At 43.4% G+C, this 21579-nt stretch overlaps 1 protein-coding gene across 1 annotated transcript in view; it reads left to right on the top strand.

Annotated features, from left to right (window-relative positions):
- Nucleotides 1-1667: 1667 nt before the first annotated feature.
- The window catches only part of PTPRG (protein tyrosine phosphatase receptor type G), a 413639-nt gene continuing 393727 nt past the window's right edge, over nt 1668-21579 (top strand). Inside the window, exon 1 of the mRNA XM_042799608.1 lies at nt 1668-2021. Within this exon, the coding sequence (XP_042655542.1) occupies nt 1937-2021 (85 nt within the window). The 5' untranslated portion in view covers nt 1668-1936. The remainder of the gene's footprint in view (nt 2022-21579) is intronic.

The raw sequence follows: 21579 nt of genomic DNA on the forward strand, positions 1-21579 counted from the left end.
CTCTGTTCCTCCTCCTATCTCCCATCTCATCTCCTCTGGAGACACCACAGATGTGGAAGGTTTGCAGGTAAGCAAAGAGGAGTCAGTCACAACAAACGACAGAGCCAGAGCTGAGCACAGCACGCGCTGATAAACTCCTGCCAGACCCTTTCCCTTCTGAAACAGAACCACCGTAATGGAAATAATTACCAAAGAAACAGACAAAAAATACTTCGGAATGAAATTTAATCTTCAGCAGACCACAGCACCGTCAGGAAGTGCCAAGTACAAGCAACCATCCCTTCTTCCTGAATTCACACCATCTTCTGTTTCTGTTTCCTGTGCAAAGTTATCAATCACTCAGAAAGTGCTGCCGGGGAGGGGGCTGTGGATCGAGATCTGGATGCAGAGTGCCTCGGGACAGCCTGCACCTGACTCTGCAAAAATACCAGTCAACTACCTCATTTTCAGGGGACTCTCTGGAAATATGTAGTATAATGCACAATACTGGGGGGAAAACCAGCAATTTTGGGGGGACCCTTGGCAATACCCTGAATGATGGATATTAGTGGGGGAGAAAAAACTTATGTTAATGGGGGTGGGTGGGTGGAGGGAAACACGACACACACACACAGAGGGGATCTCTGGCGATACCCAGTACAGTGTTGGGGGGAAAAAACAAAACAAAACAACAAAACAAAACTGTATGATTTTGTAGGGGACCTTTAGTACTGCCCAGAATGATGCATAGTACAGGGGGGAAAAAAAGGCTGTATGATTTTGGTGCGAATTTCTGGCAATACCCAGCACAGCGTTAAGCTGTATGATTTTTGGGGGGCCCCCTGGCAATACTCGGTACTGAAGGGGCCGGAGGAGAACTATGTGATCGCGGGGGGGTTTGGGAGGGGGGGTGGGCACCTCGGGCACCTCTGGCACTAGGCAGAAGCATACACACACCTGCGGGGAGGGGACACGGCGGGGACGCGGACACCCAACCCCAAGCCCCGGCCCCCCGCGGCGCGTACCGAGGGCGGCGTAACGGGCACGAGTAACTTCCACCCGCGGCCGCTCGGCTGCGGGCGCAAACCCGCGGACATTCCTTGCAGGCGGCCGATCCCGCTCGGCTTCGCTCTCGATCACACACTTTGCACCCAATTCCCACCCCCCCCCCCCCCCCCCTCACACCGCAGCGAAGGGGCGGCCGCCGCTCCGCGGGGAGTGCGCGGGGGCGCGCGCACACCCAGCGCTCCTTCCCGCCACGAGCGCGCGCGCGCCCGCCCGCCCGCCCCACCGCCGCGGCCGCTTTAAGGGCGGCGGGGGCGCGCCTCCGGGGCGCCCGGCGCGCCCCCGCTCCGCCTCGCCCCCGCCGCCGCGCCGCGCTCCCTCCTCTCCTCCCGCTCCCTCCTCTCTCCTCTCCTCTCCTCTCTCTCTCCCTCGCCCCGCTTTAAAGTCTCCGCCAGGATCCGGGCTCGCCCGCCACTTCCTGTACGGCAGGATGGAGCGCGCCGGGGCCCCGGCTGACCGCCGCCCGCCCGCCCGTGCGCGGAGGCGGCTCTGAGCGCCCCGTTCCGCGGCATGCCGCGCGCCCCGCCGCCGCTGCCCGCCTGAGCCGCGCCGCTCCGCGCCCCGCCGCGCTGTGCCGCGCGGGGGATCCCCGCGCCCCGCCGGCGCGCCGTCTCCGTCCTCCCCCTGCCCCACGCTTGGGGGGAATTTTTGATTTTTTTTTTTTTTTTTCCCCCCTCCCCTCCTTGAGGAGGCGAGCAGGAGCCCCCCGCTTTCTCCCGCAGGAAGAGGGGTGCGGGGAGAAACTTATTTTCAACAAGTTTTTTTTTTTTTCTTTTTTTTTTTTTTCCCCCCCTCTTCTTTCTTTTTTCCCTTTTTTTTTTTTTTTTTTTTTTTTTTTTCCTGTGTGTGAATTATTTTAGCCCCTCTCCCCTTTCGATGTGCGGCTTTGGACATGCGGAGGCTACTGCAACCGTGTTGGTGGATCTTTTTCTTGAAAATCACCAGCTCTGTGCTCCATGATGTGGTGTGCTTCCCCGGTGAGTGAGCGCGGCGGTTGAGGAGGGGGGTGGGGGGGTGTCCCGGTGCCCCCACCACACGTGTCCGCGTCCCCCCCCCACCCCCGGGGTGCCGGCGGGGCACCCCGCGGGTGCGGAGGATGCGCTGGGGACCGCGGGGGCCCCTATGCACGGGTGGCCTCAGCGTTGGGTTTCCCCCAGTTCCGCTGCACCCTCCCGGCTGCGGGCAGCGCAGCCCGCGAGTGGGGCCGTGCGCGGTGCGTGGGCTCGGCTTTGCGCTCCCGGCGCCGTATCCCCTCTCTCCGGTGCATTGCAGCCCCGGGTGGCGTGGGGCGGGCGGCGGAGTCGTGGGGCGCTGCCCTTCTTTCGTGGGGCTACCCGGGGGCTCCCTTTGTGCTGCGGGACTGCCGCCCGCCGCGCCGGGACTCTGCGCTCCGATCCCTTGTTGTAACCTCCCGTCCCCCGCCAACAACTTAGTTGGGTGCGAGTCTCTACTCTCCCCACTCCACTCGTGTCCACGGTGGGTGTCTCGCCGTGCCGGCGCGCTGACCTTGGCAGGGCGGGAGGGGTGGGGGGGGCTCGGGGCTGCGCGCTGTCTCCGCGCCCGGGGTTGGCTCTGTTGCAACCATCACTCCACGCCCGTGGGAGAGGGGTTATGCGGGCGGGGGGCACCCACCGTGCTTTCCACACCCCCTCTTCGCCCCCCACGGCTTGTGTCTGCGCATCGCTTCTCGCCGCCCCCCCCTCCCCACCGAAATGCTGCGGCCGCGGATAACGGGGCCAGGTGGGCGCTCGCCCCGCGGTGGGACCCCGTGTCCCGTTCCCCCGTGTCCCTCCCATGGGCTCGCCCCCGGCCCGGGGGAACTTGGAGCGCCCGCGCGGGGCTCCGGCTCCCGCCGCCTCCGCGGAGCCCCCGGCCGTCCGCCAGGGGCGCTGTCGCGCCGCCGGCGCCCCCGCGGGGCCGCGCGCCCCTCCGCGCCCCTCCGCAGGCGCGCAGCGGGGGCCCCGCCCGCTCTCAGCCCCCTCAAGCCAGCTCAGAAGCACAGCGGGATTTTTTCCCTTTTTCTCCGCCCCCCCCCCCCACTCCCCTTCTGCGGCTGAAAGGATCTTCCCGAAAACGGCTTAGCACCCCCGCACTCCCCCAAAGTGGTTTTTTTTTTTTTTTTTTTTTTTCCTGGGCGTGGGTGTGGCGTGAGGGACCTTGGGCAGGGCGAGCCCCGCTCCAGCCGTGAGCTCCCTGCCCCGCGACTCCTGTCCCTTCCGTGGGCTCCTGCTGCAGCTCGGGTTGTCGCCTGCGTCCAGGTGTGCAGGTGTGAAAAGAAACATTTAAGTTCTGGGAGCTTTATAAGAACTTACCTTTCTGTTTCTTTTTTTTTTTTTTTTTTTTTTTTTTCTCCTAAAATACACTTTTCTTTTAACCCCAAAGACAGAGATAAGCAGACAGACCCATCTTGTCCCCATCTTTCCAGCAGCTTCTTACATGGAAAAATGGTTTGAAGCAGAAAGAAAATAAGTTGGAGAGAGGGTTAATACCTCTGCATCTCTTGAAGAAACATTTATCTTCTTTGTATTGATTTCTTCTCAATTTCAGCCCTCAGAGTGAAGCCTTTCTCTCTGGTTCTGATATATATTGTACAGTAATTACATCTAGAAGGCAGGCTCCAGGAACGCTTCACGAAAACAAGCTGTGATGTAGGTTTAATATGACAGTATTGTATGATTGCTGATTTAGATCAGGAATGTTTGAACTGGGTAAATATTTACATTACGGTTTGACTATAAAGATGAATGCAAGCAGAGAGTTGTAGGTCTATGGACCTGTGAGGAGGTAAACTCTTTAAGGCCAGAAACCGTAAACCAGCTGTGTAATACTTGGGAATGTTTCAGGGCCGTTCATTGCTAAAGGTTTGCTTGGAAAGCAAACTATTTTCTGGACGGGCTTTTCTGCATTTACTTTTTGTACAGAGCTATCATGTTAGACCTCAGTGACTTGCTTACTCTTTTATGCCTTTTTCTGAAAAGCAGCAGTACCTGGTGTGCGTGTGTGTGTGCAAGGGGGTGGTAAGTGAAACATCGTGATAAGCAGGGACGATCCATACTGTGATCTGGTACATCAGAGATGCCCGAGGCAGGAAAGCTGCAGGGAGGATCTCAGTGGTCTATAACAGGACATTGGTGCTGACAACATCCAATGGCAAATCATCAGAATTTGTGTTGGCGGGGAATCCCGGCCAGATATTAACCATTTAGTATCTCCCCCAAATGTTTCAGTACCTTTTCATAGCAATTTCTAGGGAGGATTAGAGAATTAACATCTTCGTTATTTTGTGAGTTAATTTACAAGCACCTTTCTTCCCTCTGCTCCATATCTAGCTCCCTTTAAATGAAAGAGAGGTCACAATTTCTTTTCTCCCCTGCAAATCACTTTACTTTGTGAAGAAACATAAAGGCTAATTTTTTTCTTTGTACAACAACAATAAATGAACCATGTAGAAAATAAGTCTTTGCAATATTCCTTTGTTAGGAGGATTGTAAAAGGTTTTCAGTGTTTAAGTAGGTATTTTTGTTGCTGTTCCTTTAGTTGCAGTAAGAGGAAGGAGTCATTCTTGCACAAAAAATACGTGGGTAAGGTTTTTGCTTTCTGAAGTGTTGAGTGCATTTCTCTGTGGGCTTGTCACTGGTAATTGCATTGCTTAATAAATCAAACTAAGACAAGGTAAGAGAGGTGGTTTCCATGGGGTCTGTTTGCTCATTAATCTAAATTCACACTACCAAAAATCAGTAAGACATAAATATTAACACTACTGTGATATCCTTACTATGTAGTTTCTCAGTGCTTTGCCAAGAGAGGATAAATATTTTTTGTAAAGGAAAAAGTAAGCATTTGTGCAGTTCTTAGCTGTTGCTGTGACAATCCTGTCATCAAAGGAGTGACAATTGTTAGCATTCTTTTAGACTAGATGCATAAATGAAAGTAATTTTCTTGAGTCTAGATTAGCTCTTTGGTAATGGATCAAATTGTTGCTGACCTGGTAACTGCCTGTAAATGGGTTTTGGATTTTGAGTCTTTATAGTTCTGAGTTGAGAGTTAATTTTGCATGTAACTGTCTTCTGCTTGGAGAAAAAATATACTAGGAGCTTTTTCCTATGAACTAATCAAATGCTACTTCAGATATTTTTAAAGGTACAGAGAAGACTGGCTTTGTTTATTAAAGATTTTGCAGAGGAAGGTGCATTGTGCACATAGAGAAATACGGAACGTACAGGAGAGGGCCCTCCAAGACTTTTTTTAGTCCTGTGGCTTTTATGAAGATGACACTTCTTACATTTTAATTATCCCTTATTTTCAGTGCCTTTTTAAAATATGCTTTATGTTACGGGAAGTTGCTAATGGAGTCCTTGCAGATAAAGAATGTCAAGTGAGCCTTCTTAGGCTGTAAGAGCTGAGCTTGCTGGTGTGCTTCTGGGAGGAAAACTCAAGGGAGAGCTTTGCTATCTGTTAGCAGGTTTACAGGAGCTGATTCATGGTTAACAGAGTCTGGACATGGCTTTCAAAAGTCTTCAAGTAGTCACAGGAGCCGTCTGTACTAGCAGCCAGAGTAAGAGGCTTCCTAAACTGGAGAGGGAGGAAGAGGCATCACGGAAGGAAGGGATTTCAGTATATTCAAAAAAAGAAAGGAACACAATTTGAGGGTAATTGGAATTTCCTCAGTCATGTTGGGGTGTTTGCAGTGTCTGCAAAGCCTGTATTCAGGCTGGGAATGTTGCTCTGCTTGGAAGAGCGAGGAGGATTTTTGCCTGTGTGCATGAGTTACGATTCCTGTTACTGCTCTCTCATCCCCTGTCTCCTCTCCTTTTTGTCTAGGAAATGGGGATTGAAAGGGTTTTTGATCCTGTTCAGAAAATGGATTTCTTGGTCAGAGCAATGAGGAACTTCTGTGAGTCTAGCACAGAGTTGTTGTGTTGTTCATCTGTCCCTCCTGCATTTGTGCTGGGAACCTCTACTGAACAAAGAGGTCCTGCTTGGTACCATAAAAATCACTGAAAACCATTTCAGCAGGGTGATGGTTTCACTCCCAGTTTCTGGGTCTTTGCAGGAGCAAGTGTTGTCATATGTGCACTCAGTTAAAGCTGTACTGTTATCAAGTTCTGTAAGTTTAATAGTTGGAGTTTGTTTCCAATTACAGGAAAGACAGATAACAGTGAGGACTCTATCCATCTTATGATCAGTGCTCAAGGACTAACATACTTGGAGTTTTCTGAAATAAAATGTTATTAATGTTGAGTCTAATTTCAGTGTTCAAGTTTCATGGTTAAATTAAAGAAATTACTTCAAACTATTAATCTCAACTGTCCTTGAAAAAAAACGCTAATCATTTGGTTGCTGCTTTTTAGCAGCCAAATGAACATGTGGCATGATGTGCTCTGAAGCCTAAGGGTATAGTAATAACACTGTACTTTAGCTAATATATAACTTTAATCTGAGAAATTATGGAAAAATGAGACTAATTTCTGTTTGCCTAAGTTACCGTGCTTCCATTTTTAAAGATCAGAGTTGTTCCTGTGTGTTGACAAAATTGTAATTATTTATGTTTACATGCCATGCTATTTAAAGTTTAATTTAAAACAACAATTTTGAAGTATTTAAGGAAGTGGAATCTCATCAGACAAATGTTCTTAAAAGATACAGAGTCATCTGAGGATGCAGATAGGCACCAAATGGGTTAGTTGATGGTTTTATATATCCCTTCTGGGGACTGCTTGCTGCTTCAGGTGCCTAAGTATGTTTAAGAATTTTCCCCTTCTTCAAGAGGTAAACTCCTGTCAATGTTTCTTCCACGTGAAATTGTGGGACCTGCATCTTCTTCCACCAGATTGACAGGAATGTGACTTCATCGATTGCCAGAGTTACTCCCAGGAAGAATTGCCCTGTATCACCTTTGTAGGAACACGCAGGGGTTGGTGGCAAAGCAGAGGAGGAAGATGTACATTGATGTACATTTCATACCAAGCAGAGGAACCTGGGGCATGACCAACTGGGGATGCCCAACTGGAGAACAACTTGTGATGAAAGCAACTGGCTTTTACATTCATGTGTCAATAAACATTTAGAGAAAAAGAAAAATCATGGAAATCACAATATCTTTTGGTAGTGCTGATGGTCATGTTATCGACGTCATAGGCTGCAGGTATCCATCCACATTACTTGTCCCAAGGCAAGTTAAACTGGCTTCTTTCTTTTAATGTTGCTAACATGTGGTACAGCTCTCCAAAGTAATCTTGCCCCACTTCAGGGAGGTCAGGTGTACTCTTAGATACATCGCGGCTACATTGGTTATGTCTTCAAATGCCTGCCTTTCAATGTATGGTCATCTCGTTGAGGCACAGCTGTCAGCATACGGTAGATTCCTGGTTTATGACATGAGCGGTTACATATTTGGAGCCTGAGCAGAAGCCCTTCCCACCCAGAAAGTGAACAGAAGAATGAGGGTGCAGATTGCAAGCACAGCAGTGAAGATACTTCAACACTCGATGGGCATTGGTGTTCTTGTTTTATTTTTCCTTTTCTCCGATTGCTAACAATATCAATGGGAAGCTGAAGGTAACAGTGGTGGGGAACAAACTTGCCAGCTGACTGGAGGAGGAGGGAAAACACAGGGCAGTAAGGGAACTAAGAAGTTTGTGCGATTACTCTAAGATGTTTTTGTTACACTGAATGGGTTCACCTCACAGCAATTTGAATTAGTCTTCAAGTGAACTATGGTTAAAATAAAATCAGTTAGTACATGGCCTTGTTTTTTTTTTTTTTTTTAATGTGGTTTTATTATGCATCTCTAAGTTTGCTTGGGAGTTGAAGTACTAGCGTTCTTAATTATCAAGTCATTTGAATTATGATGAACCATTTTCTAGAACTTAAAACTTGACCACATTGTTCACCTGCCAGCAGTACTGACACATAAAATCTCAATTGACGTGGGTGTTGCAGTTTTTCTATGCATAAATGCTGCACTGATGCCTGAATATGTTTATCATGTGCCAGTGCCTGCTTTGAGGGACTTTGCATTCATAGCATGGAGGCCTTTCTAAAGAAAATCTAGGTGTTTTGAGACTTGGATGCTTAGCTTAGGAAAGCTGCTTTGAAAAATCCTTTTCTCTGCTTGCAGCTACGTAATGAATGAGACCTTGAGCCCTGAAGAGCTGTACTGGTATTTAGGAGCAAAATGTGGGATGTTACTTGGTCTTGTGGCAGGTGTTTTGTTCTCTTTTTTTGAAATAAAATGTGCTCGTCTCCCTGACAGTGCTGTTAAAGTTATTCTGTTGGGAGTCAGTTTATTCTGCTGACAGTAAAGGAAAGCTATCTGATAACTCCTTGCAGGCAAAGCGGACAGTTGTTCCATTTTCCCACACTTCACTCTTTCCATCCTCTGTCCTTGCAGGAGGCTTGTAAGAGACCTATAAAATGCTATGATACTTGCTTTAATCAAAGCAGTGCCTTGCCCTTTCCTTATTCCTATAAAAGAATCTACAATTTGGGTTATTTTTTTTTTTAACAGTCTGAAGTCTTAGATCTGGAGTTCCTTGGTCTGTTTGTCAGACTGGTTGAAAAGCAGTGTTAGCTGTCTCAGAGTGGAAGAGGCCTTCACAGTAACAAGTGGTGAGCACTGAATAAGCAGGATATGAAGGCAAAATGACTTGTGCTAATGTACTGGATAAGCCATTTTTCTACTGTAGAGGTAAATAGAAACAATTCTGGCCTGACCCTTGTTGATCCTAAACAGTAGGCAACTTACTTTCTTGGGCCTCACTCCATTTTTTAATTTTTTTTTTTTTTTAATATCTTAGAAGGTTGCTGAGTTAGCAATATACATCTCAGTATAAACAAGTTTTGGCTAAGAGTTTCTTAGAGCAAGTTTAGTGGTTTTTGCGGGGGATGTATGTATGCTTATATAAGCTTCAGCATGAGATTGCTGTATCCGTCCAACCCTCATCCCCTGAAAATTCCAAGTTGAGACAATGAAGACACCTAGTAGCTTTCAAATAACTAAGTACAGATCTACACTGCTATCACAAGTGAGTTTAGGGATTAAATTTTTGATAGACTTTCACTGGTGTTTTGATTCCTAAGGTGCTTTCAGATTTCGGGAGATTATAGTGTAGATTTACTGCAGTCAAAGTAGGAATGAGGGTTTGTGCAGCATGACTGTCTCAAATGTTGCAGCCATTTACTATGTAGGCAGAGAGAAGTAGTCGAATGTTTCTTGTTGGCCTCCATGCTACTTGTAACTAATTTACTTATTAGTCTTACAGTGTGGTAGCTTGTTTATTTTATATTTAAATCCATGCTTAAAATACAAGTAAAATTTGCCTGTTGACAGTAGTTGCATCATATTTTAATTGGTGAAAATTGCTAATGGAGTGTTCAGGTTCTAAAATTAGTTGTTTATTTTTCCTTTCTTCTTTGCCCAAGGGTTTTGCATCAGATTATATGGCTTCTGTATAGCTGTTTGTGTTCTGAAGCAACACCTTTGTGCAGTTCTAGCTATTTAAGTAAGTGTTAAAAGTATGGGCTCGGTGACAGCAGTTTCAGAAGCTGTGACTTCTTAAATTGTTTCTTACTACATTGTTTATGCATTGTAAAGTGCTTCTCTTTTGTTTACTGTAAATTAATTCATTGTTATCTTTGTAAACCTGTGCAAGTTTATAATGTTTTATCTTGGCATAATGGCAGGTCCTCAGCTGGTGCAAATTTTCATAGCATGATTGACGCTACTGTTTCTGTGGCAGCTTCCATCAGTTGTGAATTTGCACCATAGCCCTCATCATGACATTATTCTGAAAAATGACTGTGCATGTTCTTTTCAATATTTCCATAGGCTGGCTTTGTGTTCAAGGTGCACAGTTTTGATACTGTCTTAATGCTTCTTGGAGGGCTTTACCTTTCCTGTGTGGTGAAATGCAAAACCACCTCTTTGTATGATTCTGCTCACTGTGAAGCAGAGGTGTCCTGTTCTTCCATTAAAATTCTGGCTTTCTGGAGGGATGCTTGTCATGTGTGTCAATCCTTGGAATCGTTCTTTTGGGTTGTACCTAGCTTTTTGACCAAAGCTGTAGCTGTTGCAAAGGTATTTGTGAGGTTTTTCTGTCCACAGCTGTCAGTTGTTTGTTTGTTTTTTTTAAAATCAAATATTTGCTTGCCCATTTTGAAGTGATACCCAGCTTCTTTTCCTTGAATAGTTACCAAAATAAATAAGACATCAAAAATGTTGTGATTTGAATTATTCACTGTAGCTGTGAAGCTCAAACTGCAAATACACAGCCACTTCAACATCTGCCTTGTATCTGTTTACTTTCTTCTACTAGTTTAGGGGCCTCTGATACTTTGTTACCATGAAAGTACTTACACATGACAATAAAGGCATGTTAGTATATCCTGATTAAGTCAGTGACCTGAACTCCACAAGCCTTTTGCTATCAGACTTCATCCAGTCCTTGAATAATTCTTGAGCAATATTTTTTGCCCTTTCTTCTTTCCATCCCCTCCGTTCCACCCGTCTGTGCGTCTCTATCCCCGCCCCCCCCCCCCCCCCCCCCCCCCCCCCCCCCCCCCCTTATTTTCAGAAATGTGTGTACCAGATCTGAACACTGGTCTTATTCATATCATATATGTGTGATGCTATTGCCCTCTATTTGTCCAAGGATTTTTCAGTGGTGTGTTTTTTCTGCCACAGCAAGAAAGCTCATGTTGATTGTTTGCCTAGTATGGCTTCTAGATGGTTATTGGAGTCAGCACTGAATAAAATAATATGCTGTTCAGTGGATGTGGTCTGGATCACTAATTCTTAGGGTTTTAAACTTTATTTTCATAGAGTCTTTGAATGGATCTCCTTTTTTTTTTTTTTTTTTTTTTTTTTAAATGTGATTTGAATACAGCTATAATGGCAATTTTAGCAATAGAAAGGCAGGTAGGACTCTTTGAATTAAGACATCTGGAATCCCAGTGCCTTAGATGCATCTTTTGTTCTGGTTTTGTTTGTTTCCTTTTGTAGTCCAACAGTTTTTAAGGGAGTAGCAGTCAGTGCATCCCATAACAATCCAGGTGTCTGTTGTGGAGTTATTTAAAATGGGTATATTGGGGCTTGACTTCTGTTAAGCAATGTAAACTGAAAGCACCACACAACTCCCCAATATGACTGTGACCTTCTGGTCACAGTTATCACCCATGTGTGATAACACTGATGTGGTTAACAGGTGAGCTTCATTGGAAACTTGGAGTGGGGGTTATGATTTGGATGTAACTCCAAGATGGCAATAAATTTCTTTAGGAATGTGTTTTTTTTTCCTGCCCATAATCTCGCCTGGTTACTGTTACTCATGCTGCTGGTTTTGGTGGATAGTGTTATCTTGTCCTGGTTCTCTTCTGCTGCTAGATGCAGGTGGTGGGACTGGATATTGAGTTGGGAGAATGTAGATCTGTTCTGTTAATGTGGCACTGTTTCCATTATAGGAATTTCTATTAAGCCTCCCTTGGATGTTTTTTAGTGTTCCATCTTGATCGCGTTTGTTTTGAGCAAACTTGCACCAGGCACCAAATGAGGAAAACCAATTCCTTCTCCCTCAGCTAATATTATCCTGTCTGTGAAGAGGCTGGTGCCTGTGAGGGCAGAGGAGAAGGTGGCAAGATCCTTATAACTAAAGGAGAGAGGAAGTCCAATCTTCCAAATGTGACAGCCTTCAACAAAAAACATGGAGAAGACCTAATCCATACCTATCAGCTAATATTGGATCAAGTTCTAGCATGCTGAAAGGATCATAAACTTAATTGTGCTTGATTGATACTGATACTTCTTGTGTGCTTCAGGAGGACAAAGTGCTGTATGAGCCAGGCAGGCCCTGGCAGCTCGTGCTGCCTGGAGAGCAGAGAAGAATGACCGGGCAGTCTGCCAGGAAGGTTTTAACTAGCCTTTAAAATGATGGACTAGATGGCCATCACCAAAAGTCCCTTCTAGCACTGTTCTGCACTGCACATACTCGTACTGTGCACCCGGAGCCCCTGCTTGCCCCTGCTCTGTGTCCGTGCTTGCCCTGGAGATGAGGAGTAAAGCGCGTCTGCAGCTGCTGCAGCCCAGGAGAGACTCGTGGTCAAAGAGCCTCCGCTGTGCACGGGAGGGCAGCGTGATGCCCAGTGTTATTACTTGCTAGAGCGTGAAGTCTGCAAGTAATGGTAATACAAATGTATTTCAATTTGTAACCTGTCCTTCTGTATCAAGATTGGCTACTTCTGTTCTGTTGCACATGTGCCTCACTTGGGGAAACATGCTGATAGTACTTAACATTTAATTGCTTCTCTTGATTTTATTTGTAAATTAGAATCTAGAGGATCTGTAAGGAAAAAAAAAACAAAAACAAAACAACAAAACAGTGGAGCTTAATTGGACAACGTTTCAGAGTAACTAAAAAAAAAAAAAAGACATGCAGCTTTGTAGCTTTCTAGCTTTTGGAGCCGAGACAAATGCAAACTTAGTTATTGATCCATACATATGATATCATATTTTAACAACTGTCTAAACTGGAGGTCATTTCTATACTAGATTGCTTAAGAATCTGTCTATCTTATCACATCTTGTACTCATTTATAGTTGTTTCCATTTCTGGCTTTGTTGGAGAGACAGCTAGTGTTTCAACCTAAATTAAAATCAATAAGAAGCAATTTTGTTTGTTTTTTAACTACTAGAGCAGGCTTTTTTTTAGTAAACCTCTGTATGTTCAACTAAGTCACTTGGTTCTTTCCATCAAGATAATTGCCAGACCTCATTAATTCCTAATTTTTGCATATGTAGGAATGGGTTTATTTTCCAGTGTACCTAACAAAATGTCAAATAGGATTTAAAAATAAACATTTATTTTAAATCATCACAGAGAAATAAATGCAGTAACAAATACTTGGCAGTTAGAAGTAGTTTAAAAACATCTTGAGGGGAAGCATATGCTTGGAGCCTGTGGTGAATGCTGTTGACCCAGGAGTCCTGCACTGGCAGGGTAGCACGGGCTTCCCCTGGCACATCTGGGCAATGTTCTGCAGGGATGACTTCCAGTGCAAAAAGCAGAGTCTGGGTCTCTGTGCCTTCCGTCCTTGGCTTGGATATTTCTGGATCACACCACTTCATGTAAGAAGCTGTTGTCATGTTGTCAGCTGGCTTTTACCACACAGCCAGCAGATTGCCAGCAATAACAATTAACGTGGGTCAAATTCAGCATGGAATTTAGATTGAAGCAATGTTGGTAGTTCCTAGATAAGGCAATGATGAACCATAACGTAATATTGAAATAAATATCTGAAGGTAATGCTCTGATGAAGTGTCTAAAATAGGATGTGTGGCTGCTCTGGCGAGTTGATCACAGGGTGCAGGAAATCATCCTCTTTAGTTTGCAGTACAGTCTGCCCAAATGGACAGAGATGGGCACGTTACCGTGTCATGGTTGCCCTCTGTTCATGAAGGTTCAGTTTTCACTGGCAAGGCTCCCTGTCACTGATGTAGGTATCCAGTTGGAAGAAATAGTTTGTGTCTTAAGAAACAGCATTTGCCAAAAGGGTAGACCAGCTGCTATTGTAGAGAACCTGGCTCCTGCGTGGAAACTTTTGGTAAGGTGTTTGCTCTACCTCATCTGGGTGAAGTTCAGCATCTAGTAATGTTGGGCCAGTGTCTGTATGAGAATTTATATTCTTCTGCATCTTGTTATAAATTACCATCTGAAACTTGAGTCCCTGGAGACATGAATGACAGTATTTTTATCAGGTGGTTCTTTGAGTTGCTGTGATCTTGCCCAATGCTTCTCATAATTTCAGAAATGTTTAGAAATTCCTGAAATTTTTAATTTTGAATACAAGAACCTTTTGGATGGTCTAAATCTCCTTTCCCATTTACCTTTCCTTTGAAGTTTCTTGAGTATTAAGAGCTATCTGTTACTTTGATCTCTTGAGTTCAGTTTTCTCTCACCTTTTCTTTTGCTTTCGCTTGCTTTAGTTGAGATATGTTAATAAATCAAGGAAGAGGGCAAACCAAGGGCAAAAAGAAGCAGATCTGGCTACCCTGGTCATCGAAGCAAGAGTCTGTTCCCTTAAGTAAACTGCTACAAATTATGTTTTGTTGCTATAAAACATAATTAGTAACTAGATGACACTGATGAAGAGCACATTTCCTTCATCCTTCACGGCAACTTAATAGTTGTGTGTGAATTTCTTGAATTTGATACCAAAACAGTAAAACATTTCTTTTTAACCAATCACTTAAAACCACACAGGAATGTATGTGCCAAGAAGCCAGCTGTGTTGAGAAATATATGAGCAGTCCTGGTACATAGTAATCCAGGAATGTAAGGTAAAAGTGACTTGTCCACATGCTAGTGACATGTATCATAAGTGAGTCCCAATCCATAGTTCAGTGCAAGGAGTAATAAGTTACAGTGAAAACAAATTCCCTGTCAAAAAGGTAATTAATACCTCTTGTCAAACACTATCTGCATGTACTGCTTCCTCTGTTTCATGTTATTAAGTAGTGTGACCCTTTCTCTTTGAACAATTAGCTTTCAAGGTGAAAACTAACTTAGGAAGAAAATTAACTTTTTTTTTTTGTTGTTGGATCTGAGGAGTCTTAGAGTTTTTCAGTCATCTTGATTACACCTTCACGCTTTACAGTTTTGATTGCTATCTTGATCAATGACTCTTCAATTCTCTAGTTTGAGATTGCATTCCCCCATTTGCTTCTGTATTTGGGAGGTATCATCAGGCATTTTGGGTGCAGACTGTGTCTGCAGAGCCAGGCAAGGCTTGTAAGATGCATGCTGTCAACGGGTAACAACTCTAGCTTGTCTCATTTGCACTCTATTAGTAACAGATTCACTTGCTAAATAATTCTGTTCTGATCTTCGGTTTTTAATTTACCTGACAGTTGTGCTTTCTGTTGAACTGAGACTATGAGCACCCACTGTAATAAAGCAGAGTTTTATTTCTTTGCAAACCTGCACATTTCTAAACTACGTATGCTGAGTATGAGAGACAGGGCATTCAGTTTGATTTGCCTTTTTGCTTCTATTTGTGAAACAGAGGCCATCCTGGAGTTTGCTGAAATGGGTTGTATTCCTTGGAAATAATGTTGAAGCACATGTGTCTTAGAGTATTCTTTCTTGATGAGCTGGAAATAAAATACATGGTTTTGGTGAACACCATTTCTGTTCTTGCTGACTGTCTGGGCCATACAATACTGAGTGAAATAAAGGATCAAAGCCAGTAGCACTGTCCTGCCTGCTCTGGAAAGCCGGTGAATTGTTCAGTGCTTCCCTTGGTGCCAACCAGTGACTTCTGCTGTGATCAATACAAGCAGCATCAACAAAATTGGACCCTCCTGCTAGCTCTCATGCTTGCAAGTAAAGTGGAGAAGGCTTGATTTGTTTTGCTGTTTAAGCCCTTGCTGTCCTCTCACATGTGTTATATGAGAGACCTGCTTACATGTGTGCATTTTTATTATGTGACTCTGCTGTCATACCTTCCAGGATGGCACATCAGTGTGCCAAGGTGGTTGTGACTGAGGTAATGCTGTGGTTTGTGTATTTATATGTGTGTGTATGTATATATATATATATCTGTGTATATTTTTATATATATGCACATATAAAAGCTCCTTATATCTTTCAGCTGGACTGTAAGGATAATACACTGTTAGAGTGTCTTGAATATTTGCAGCCTCTCTCAAAAAGAGTATAGGCTGAAGAAATGTCTATTATTCAGTACTATCAAATACCTTTAGAAAGCTGCTTTGCCATTCCTTTGCTCTTTCATCTAGACTGTCTTCCACTGATGAATTGTTCTGATGGTCACTGGCCTTCCTGGTTATTCTGGTAGTCTTTGCCACATGGGTTCCTGAGCTATCCTCATTGCTGCAAAACCAAAATCCAGCAAGTGCTGCCTTTGTGAGCACTGTACTGTCTTTGTTGTAGGTGTTTACCTCTCATACGCATGAATGGTCCCATTTGGAGTGGGGGCTCCTTTCTTTGCCCCATCCCTCTCTGGTGTAGCTGGGCCCTTTTGTTTATACAGTGTTTGCTATTCAGGCCTTAGGTGGGCTTCAAGGAAGAGTCACCAGTGCCTGAACGCATAAGCTGAGGCTGTGTCGTTCTTTCCCTTGCTGCTGAGCAGATGGAGCAGTCTTCCAGACATTGGGACCTGATTTCACATATTTTGTATCTCATCCTTACTACTCAGGAGGATGCTCTAGGATCAGTCCTCTGCTCTGTCTGGTCTGCTGAGCACTTATGAGGTGCTGTTTTGCATTCAAGTTGCTATGTGTTGCTATATATATATTTATGTATGAATACTACTGCTTCTAAAACCTGGCATAATAATAATTAAGCTTAGGAATTATATACCTGAATAGGTTTCTTCTATTAGTAAAACAGTTAGTAGGTGGATTAGAATGAATATTCAGCAGATGTTGTAGTAGTAGAGTAGAACTGACTTCACATTGGGGATTCATGATGTGTGTCTGAATCCATGTGTATAGGCAAAATTGCAAAATCAGATTTTTTTTTTTTCCCTTTGGAAGAACAGTCTTGTCCAAAGAACAGATGAATCTCCTTTATAGGGTATGAAACTTCTTTGGTAGGTGATACTGAAGTCAGATGGTCTTCTGATTCCTGTGGCTGAAGTGTGTTTAGCTAATGTTTTTTTGTAAACTTTGAAGCCAGAGTTGTATGTATGTATATAAAAACTGGTAGTACCTGTTAATTTTGCTCCAGAGTTGAAGTGGTATGGAGAAAGGCTTACACAGTCACAGGTAATTAGTTATACAGGACTATTGGTTTTGGTCTGGAAAAACTCCTCCCTGTTCAGTTCAGTGGAGTTTTCCACCTTGAGTGTGATGGTGCAATGTCAGATCAAATCTAACTAGTGACTGATTTATTGAAATGTTGACAAGAAAAAAAAAACCTATCTACTCCAGGATACATTGATAAAGGACAATGATACTTCATTGCAGTTTCTTCCCTGAAAAGCTACAGTAGCATTGATGTTTTATTGTTTACATGTTGCTTCATAGGTTTGGGCAGTTTGTGTCATGGAGGGAAAATGTGTGGAGATTGCTTGTTTTCAAACACTAATGCCTACAGACACATTTGTTTTCAATGAGGAAAACCAGTGAAGAAGCAAGCTATTTGTACAATCATGCTTGCAGTCAGATTGCTCCTTTTTCCTGTCTATGCTCCATTTTACCAACTATGTATTTCCTTTAGTGTTTCAAGAAAATGATTGAAAAAGTAATAGAAACAGTGGCAACAGAGTCTGTGTAAAATATGTATTGGTGTTCTAAAAATCAGTTTAATTTTAGCAAATATTTTAATATAAACTTCAGCTATACTTCTCGCTGCTACGTCTTCCCCAGTTCATCTGTTTTCTGTTCAATGCCAGGAGTGTTTGTGAAGCCCTGGATTCTCACTGTGCAACAAGTGAGAACTCTGCAAGTGACGGCTATAATGAAATTGCATGGTGTATTATACCAAATGATAGGTGATTTGCCCAAGGCATAAAATAATTGAAGGGATGCAATGATAATTTTGAGGGGAAAAAAACCCTGATTCTGAGGTCTCTGTGTTGTAGAATCCTAATCTTGATAGTTTCTATTATCCTGGTTTAAACCTTACTTTGAGGAAATAAAGGCCTTTAAGAGCTATGGGGTGTGTTGCCCCTAATGACCTCGATGTCTTCTCATGTTCCAGTGTCCCTGAGAAGGGTACAATGGACTGGACTGTAGCTTTTTTTGAAATGACGAAGTTGGACAAACATGCTAAAAATAACTTCTTAAGTTGTCTTGTGTGTAACCAGCACTTCTCAGATGACAACATGCATTTTCATCTCTTCCAGGATGTTGAATGAGATGGAATTGCTCTAGCTTTTGTTATTCAAGTTGGATCTGACAGCTACAGAAAAGCTGGATCTGATACCCTTTCTTCCTTTCAATGAAGGCCAGTGTGAACACATCACACCTGTGACTGGCAAACTGAACTCATTTGTTCCCCTTAGACCAAAGTCACTCCTGATTGAGAAGCATTATAATTTAGGCTTGAACAGTTTGGACTGTGTTCATCACAGTATATCCATACACACAGTCTGTCCTGGCTCCTTATGTTCCTATATCTTCCGTGGTGCTTAAACCATTGCAGTTGAAGGAGATTCTGTGGAAGGCATCTAGTTGTTTCCTTACATTCAGTGACATGGATTCGTTTGGTCAGAGAAACACTGTGAGATTCCTCACTGCATTCTCCCAGCTGTGCGAGTGTGGCTGGAGGGTTCTGGTTCATTAATGTGAGAGCTTGTATAAGTGAAGATGTACGTTCAGATGAGGAGATGCCTGTGCTTTCTCCCTTCTAGTTTCTGGTTCAGCAGGTACTGGAAAAGTTATTGATGGTGCTTCCAAGACTTGCTGTAGAAGGACAAAGTTGTGTGCCCAGGCATAAGCAATTAAGGCTGACTGAACCAGCTTGCTGAAGCCAGGATTGCTTCTCTCACTGTTGTGGCAAAGGAGAAGATGAACAACTGTGCTGCAATTTGTTGGGCTCAGATGAATTTAGGTATCACATGGCAAGACTTTGTCCTTCTTTAATCCCTATGGAGACAAAGAGAGAGAGAGAAGCCATGCTACTGTGGTGCTCTTTGCATCTCGGGAGAGAGGAGCACCTTTCTGGTGGGGAATTCAAGATCTTGGTGCATTGCCACGCCATCAGTGAAGTTAGGCTGCCAGGCAGCCACCTTGGCCTGGGAGTTATGCATGCAGGTATCAGTCTAGCTGATTTCTTCTTGGGAGTGAAGACCAGAAATATATGTTGCACAGCAATAGATTGGTCTGTTTGAGTGGATCCAAGATGCTTGTGAGGCCTCTGTGGTATCTTTGTGGGCACTGTTTATCGGGCTAGGAGACAACCATAGGAGTCCTAACGTTTGACAGTGCTAAGTGTTAATACCTTGACAGTGAGGAAAAGATGCTGTCTATTCCCCTGAGAATTTGTTTATTTTTTTCCTTTAATGGCTTGAATTCCTTCTCGATGCACCTGTCTGTCAGACCACCCTATGCCTCTGAAAAAAAGAAGCCTTTCCTCAGCGTATTTGAGTTCCTCTGACCTAGAGGACGTTACAGCTACACCTTTACCCTTTGAGCTTCTGTAAGGCTGGTTTCAGGATAAATCTGGCTTGCTCTTGAGCTTCATAATCATTAAGTCAACATTGATACTGAGCTGGTAGAACTTTTCAAAGAGGACAAATAGCAGTTTTTCCATTTTTCTTTAATCAGCTCTCTTCTGAGAGGGGTTAGGAGCTGGTAAACTGATGTGCAGTGTCTGAGACAGATCAAAAATTATACATTCACTAATTACCTAATAGTTTCTGAAAAAGCAATTCTTTTTGGTGTGTAAAATAAATTGTCTCTGGGTGATGGTACTGGTAGGCTGTTGATCATGCAACAACTACGTTTGCAAGCCTGAGTTTTCATTTGAAAAGACATCATTGTCTGTTAAATATTTGGGCATTCATATTCCCCCTGGGTTGCTAAACTATTTGAAATGAATTATCTCACAGTGCTGTCACAATTAAAGAATGGCATGCTCAGGTGAAAGGGTTTGTCTGTTTCATAGATTGGAGAGATATGCTCAGTGAAAATGAACATCCTCCCAAGGTTAAATTATCTATTTAAAGCTCCTCCAATTATAATGTTGGATAGAAGGATTTTTTTTTTTTTTTTAATGTGGATAAGAGTTAGCAGAGGACAAATGACATAATTGAAGGGGGAGAGAGAGACTTCATACGTGCTTGTTTCTAAACGAGTGAGAGGGATAAGGAGAAGACAAGGCCAGGGAACTACCTTCAGACATCTTTAGTCCTTTCTGGTTGTCTCAATCTCAAGCAGTCCTTGTGGGTTGGGAAAGAAAGAAAGAAAAAAAAAGAGTTAGTGTTTGTGTAGAAGCTTCTTGTGACTTCTCCCAGGTGTGCTATCAGGGGCTTGATGCCCTCTGGCCATTTTGTAAGAAAAAATAAATAAAGCAACCCTCATGTTGGGTTGTACAATTAATCTACTTTTTGCTCTTGTACAGCACAGTACAACATATTAGCTGGTGAGTTGAATTGACATATTGCTTTGTGCACAAGTTATAGCAACTTAAATGAAAATTACAGTCATAGCAAGAGAATGCACTCTGTTTAAATTAGATAAGGAGATTATGACAGAAAAAGATCATTGAATGAAGGGGTTCTTAAACTAGCCAGTGAAATAAATGTATGACTTCAAACTTTGTCTTGCCAAAATTTATTAATAAAACACAATGAGGTTTTTGGAATACAGCGAAGACCTCTTCCTTTGAAGGTTACAGTGTAATTTGTGTAATTGTGTTTGTGTAATTTGACTTCAAGATATGTCCTTGTAATTTGGTAAACTGCAGATCTTGTTCTGATCTATTGCATTTTTCTCGTGCCTCATATTGACGCATCTAATTGCCTCATAAGTATATACTCGTTTTAAACCCATTGCACTGCCCTCTGGACCTTGAGAAATTCACCTTGCGGTCTGTAATGATAATCTTTGTATGGATCTTATCTGTGAAGCAGCTGGCCACCTTTGCTTGCTTCCTTACTAAGTATACACATCTAATTGCTGTTCTGAATAACCTCGTTTTCCCATCATCAGCTGAAGAAAACTTACTGTATGATGCCTTAATTTTCCCCAGCTGCAGGATGCCCTCTTTTGGCAGGGAGGCCAGAACACTGGGGTTCAAGGCATCCTCTTGTCAGGAGCTGGCTGACCCTCACTGAGAACATCCCCTGGCTTTGTGTGGGTACGGCACTGTTTCAGTTGGTCTTTTACTGAAAGTGTGCTTCCTGCTGGAAGGGGATAGAAGAGTAGCTTTGGGCAAGGCAGTGATTGATCAGTGTTGGTAAGATGTATATGTAACTATGAATGTATTATTCTAATGACACTTTTATTCAGTGGGTTTTAAACTTGAGTTTTCTCAGTACAAAATGGGTGCTAAAATGTCTGGATAGACTGGGAAAAAGATTACCATTTTAGCACTACTTGTTGAACTCCTTTGAAAACAACAGGAAAATGTGGGCAAACAATTTCTACTCTAAGGCATTAATAGTATGTGTTGAGTTTGTTCACCTAGAGAATCTGGGATGAGACTGCTCTTGGCAGATGAAGCAGGAAGAAATTTTAAATCTGGGATGAAAGCTCAGAACACTGCAGAGGGGAGGTAAAACCAAATTGGATAAGAGATGCCTGTGGGAGGGTTGAGGGCAGAGAGTAATGTTGAGGAGTCAAGTTGCTGGAACTGTAGGTGTAGACAAAGCTGATTTAAAGATGGTGTTTTATCTCGTTGCAATAATTTCTTCATTGACTTTACAAAGCAGGGCCTGAAGTAATGGCTGTTGTTAAAGCCATTGGATATGTAAATCTTAAAATTGCACAGAATTTAAAAATAAAGTTATTTAGGAAAGATTCCTCTTCACATATGTATTGATTCTTAAATGAATGGTGTGAGACTTGAA

The sequence above is a fragment of the Tyto alba genome, unplaced genomic scaffold (genome assembly GCF_018691265.1).
Source record: "Tyto alba isolate M040663 unplaced genomic scaffold, T.alba_DEE_v4.0 Super-Scaffold_3, whole genome shotgun sequence".
Taxonomy (NCBI): domain Eukaryota; kingdom Metazoa; phylum Chordata; class Aves; order Strigiformes; family Tytonidae; genus Tyto; species Tyto alba.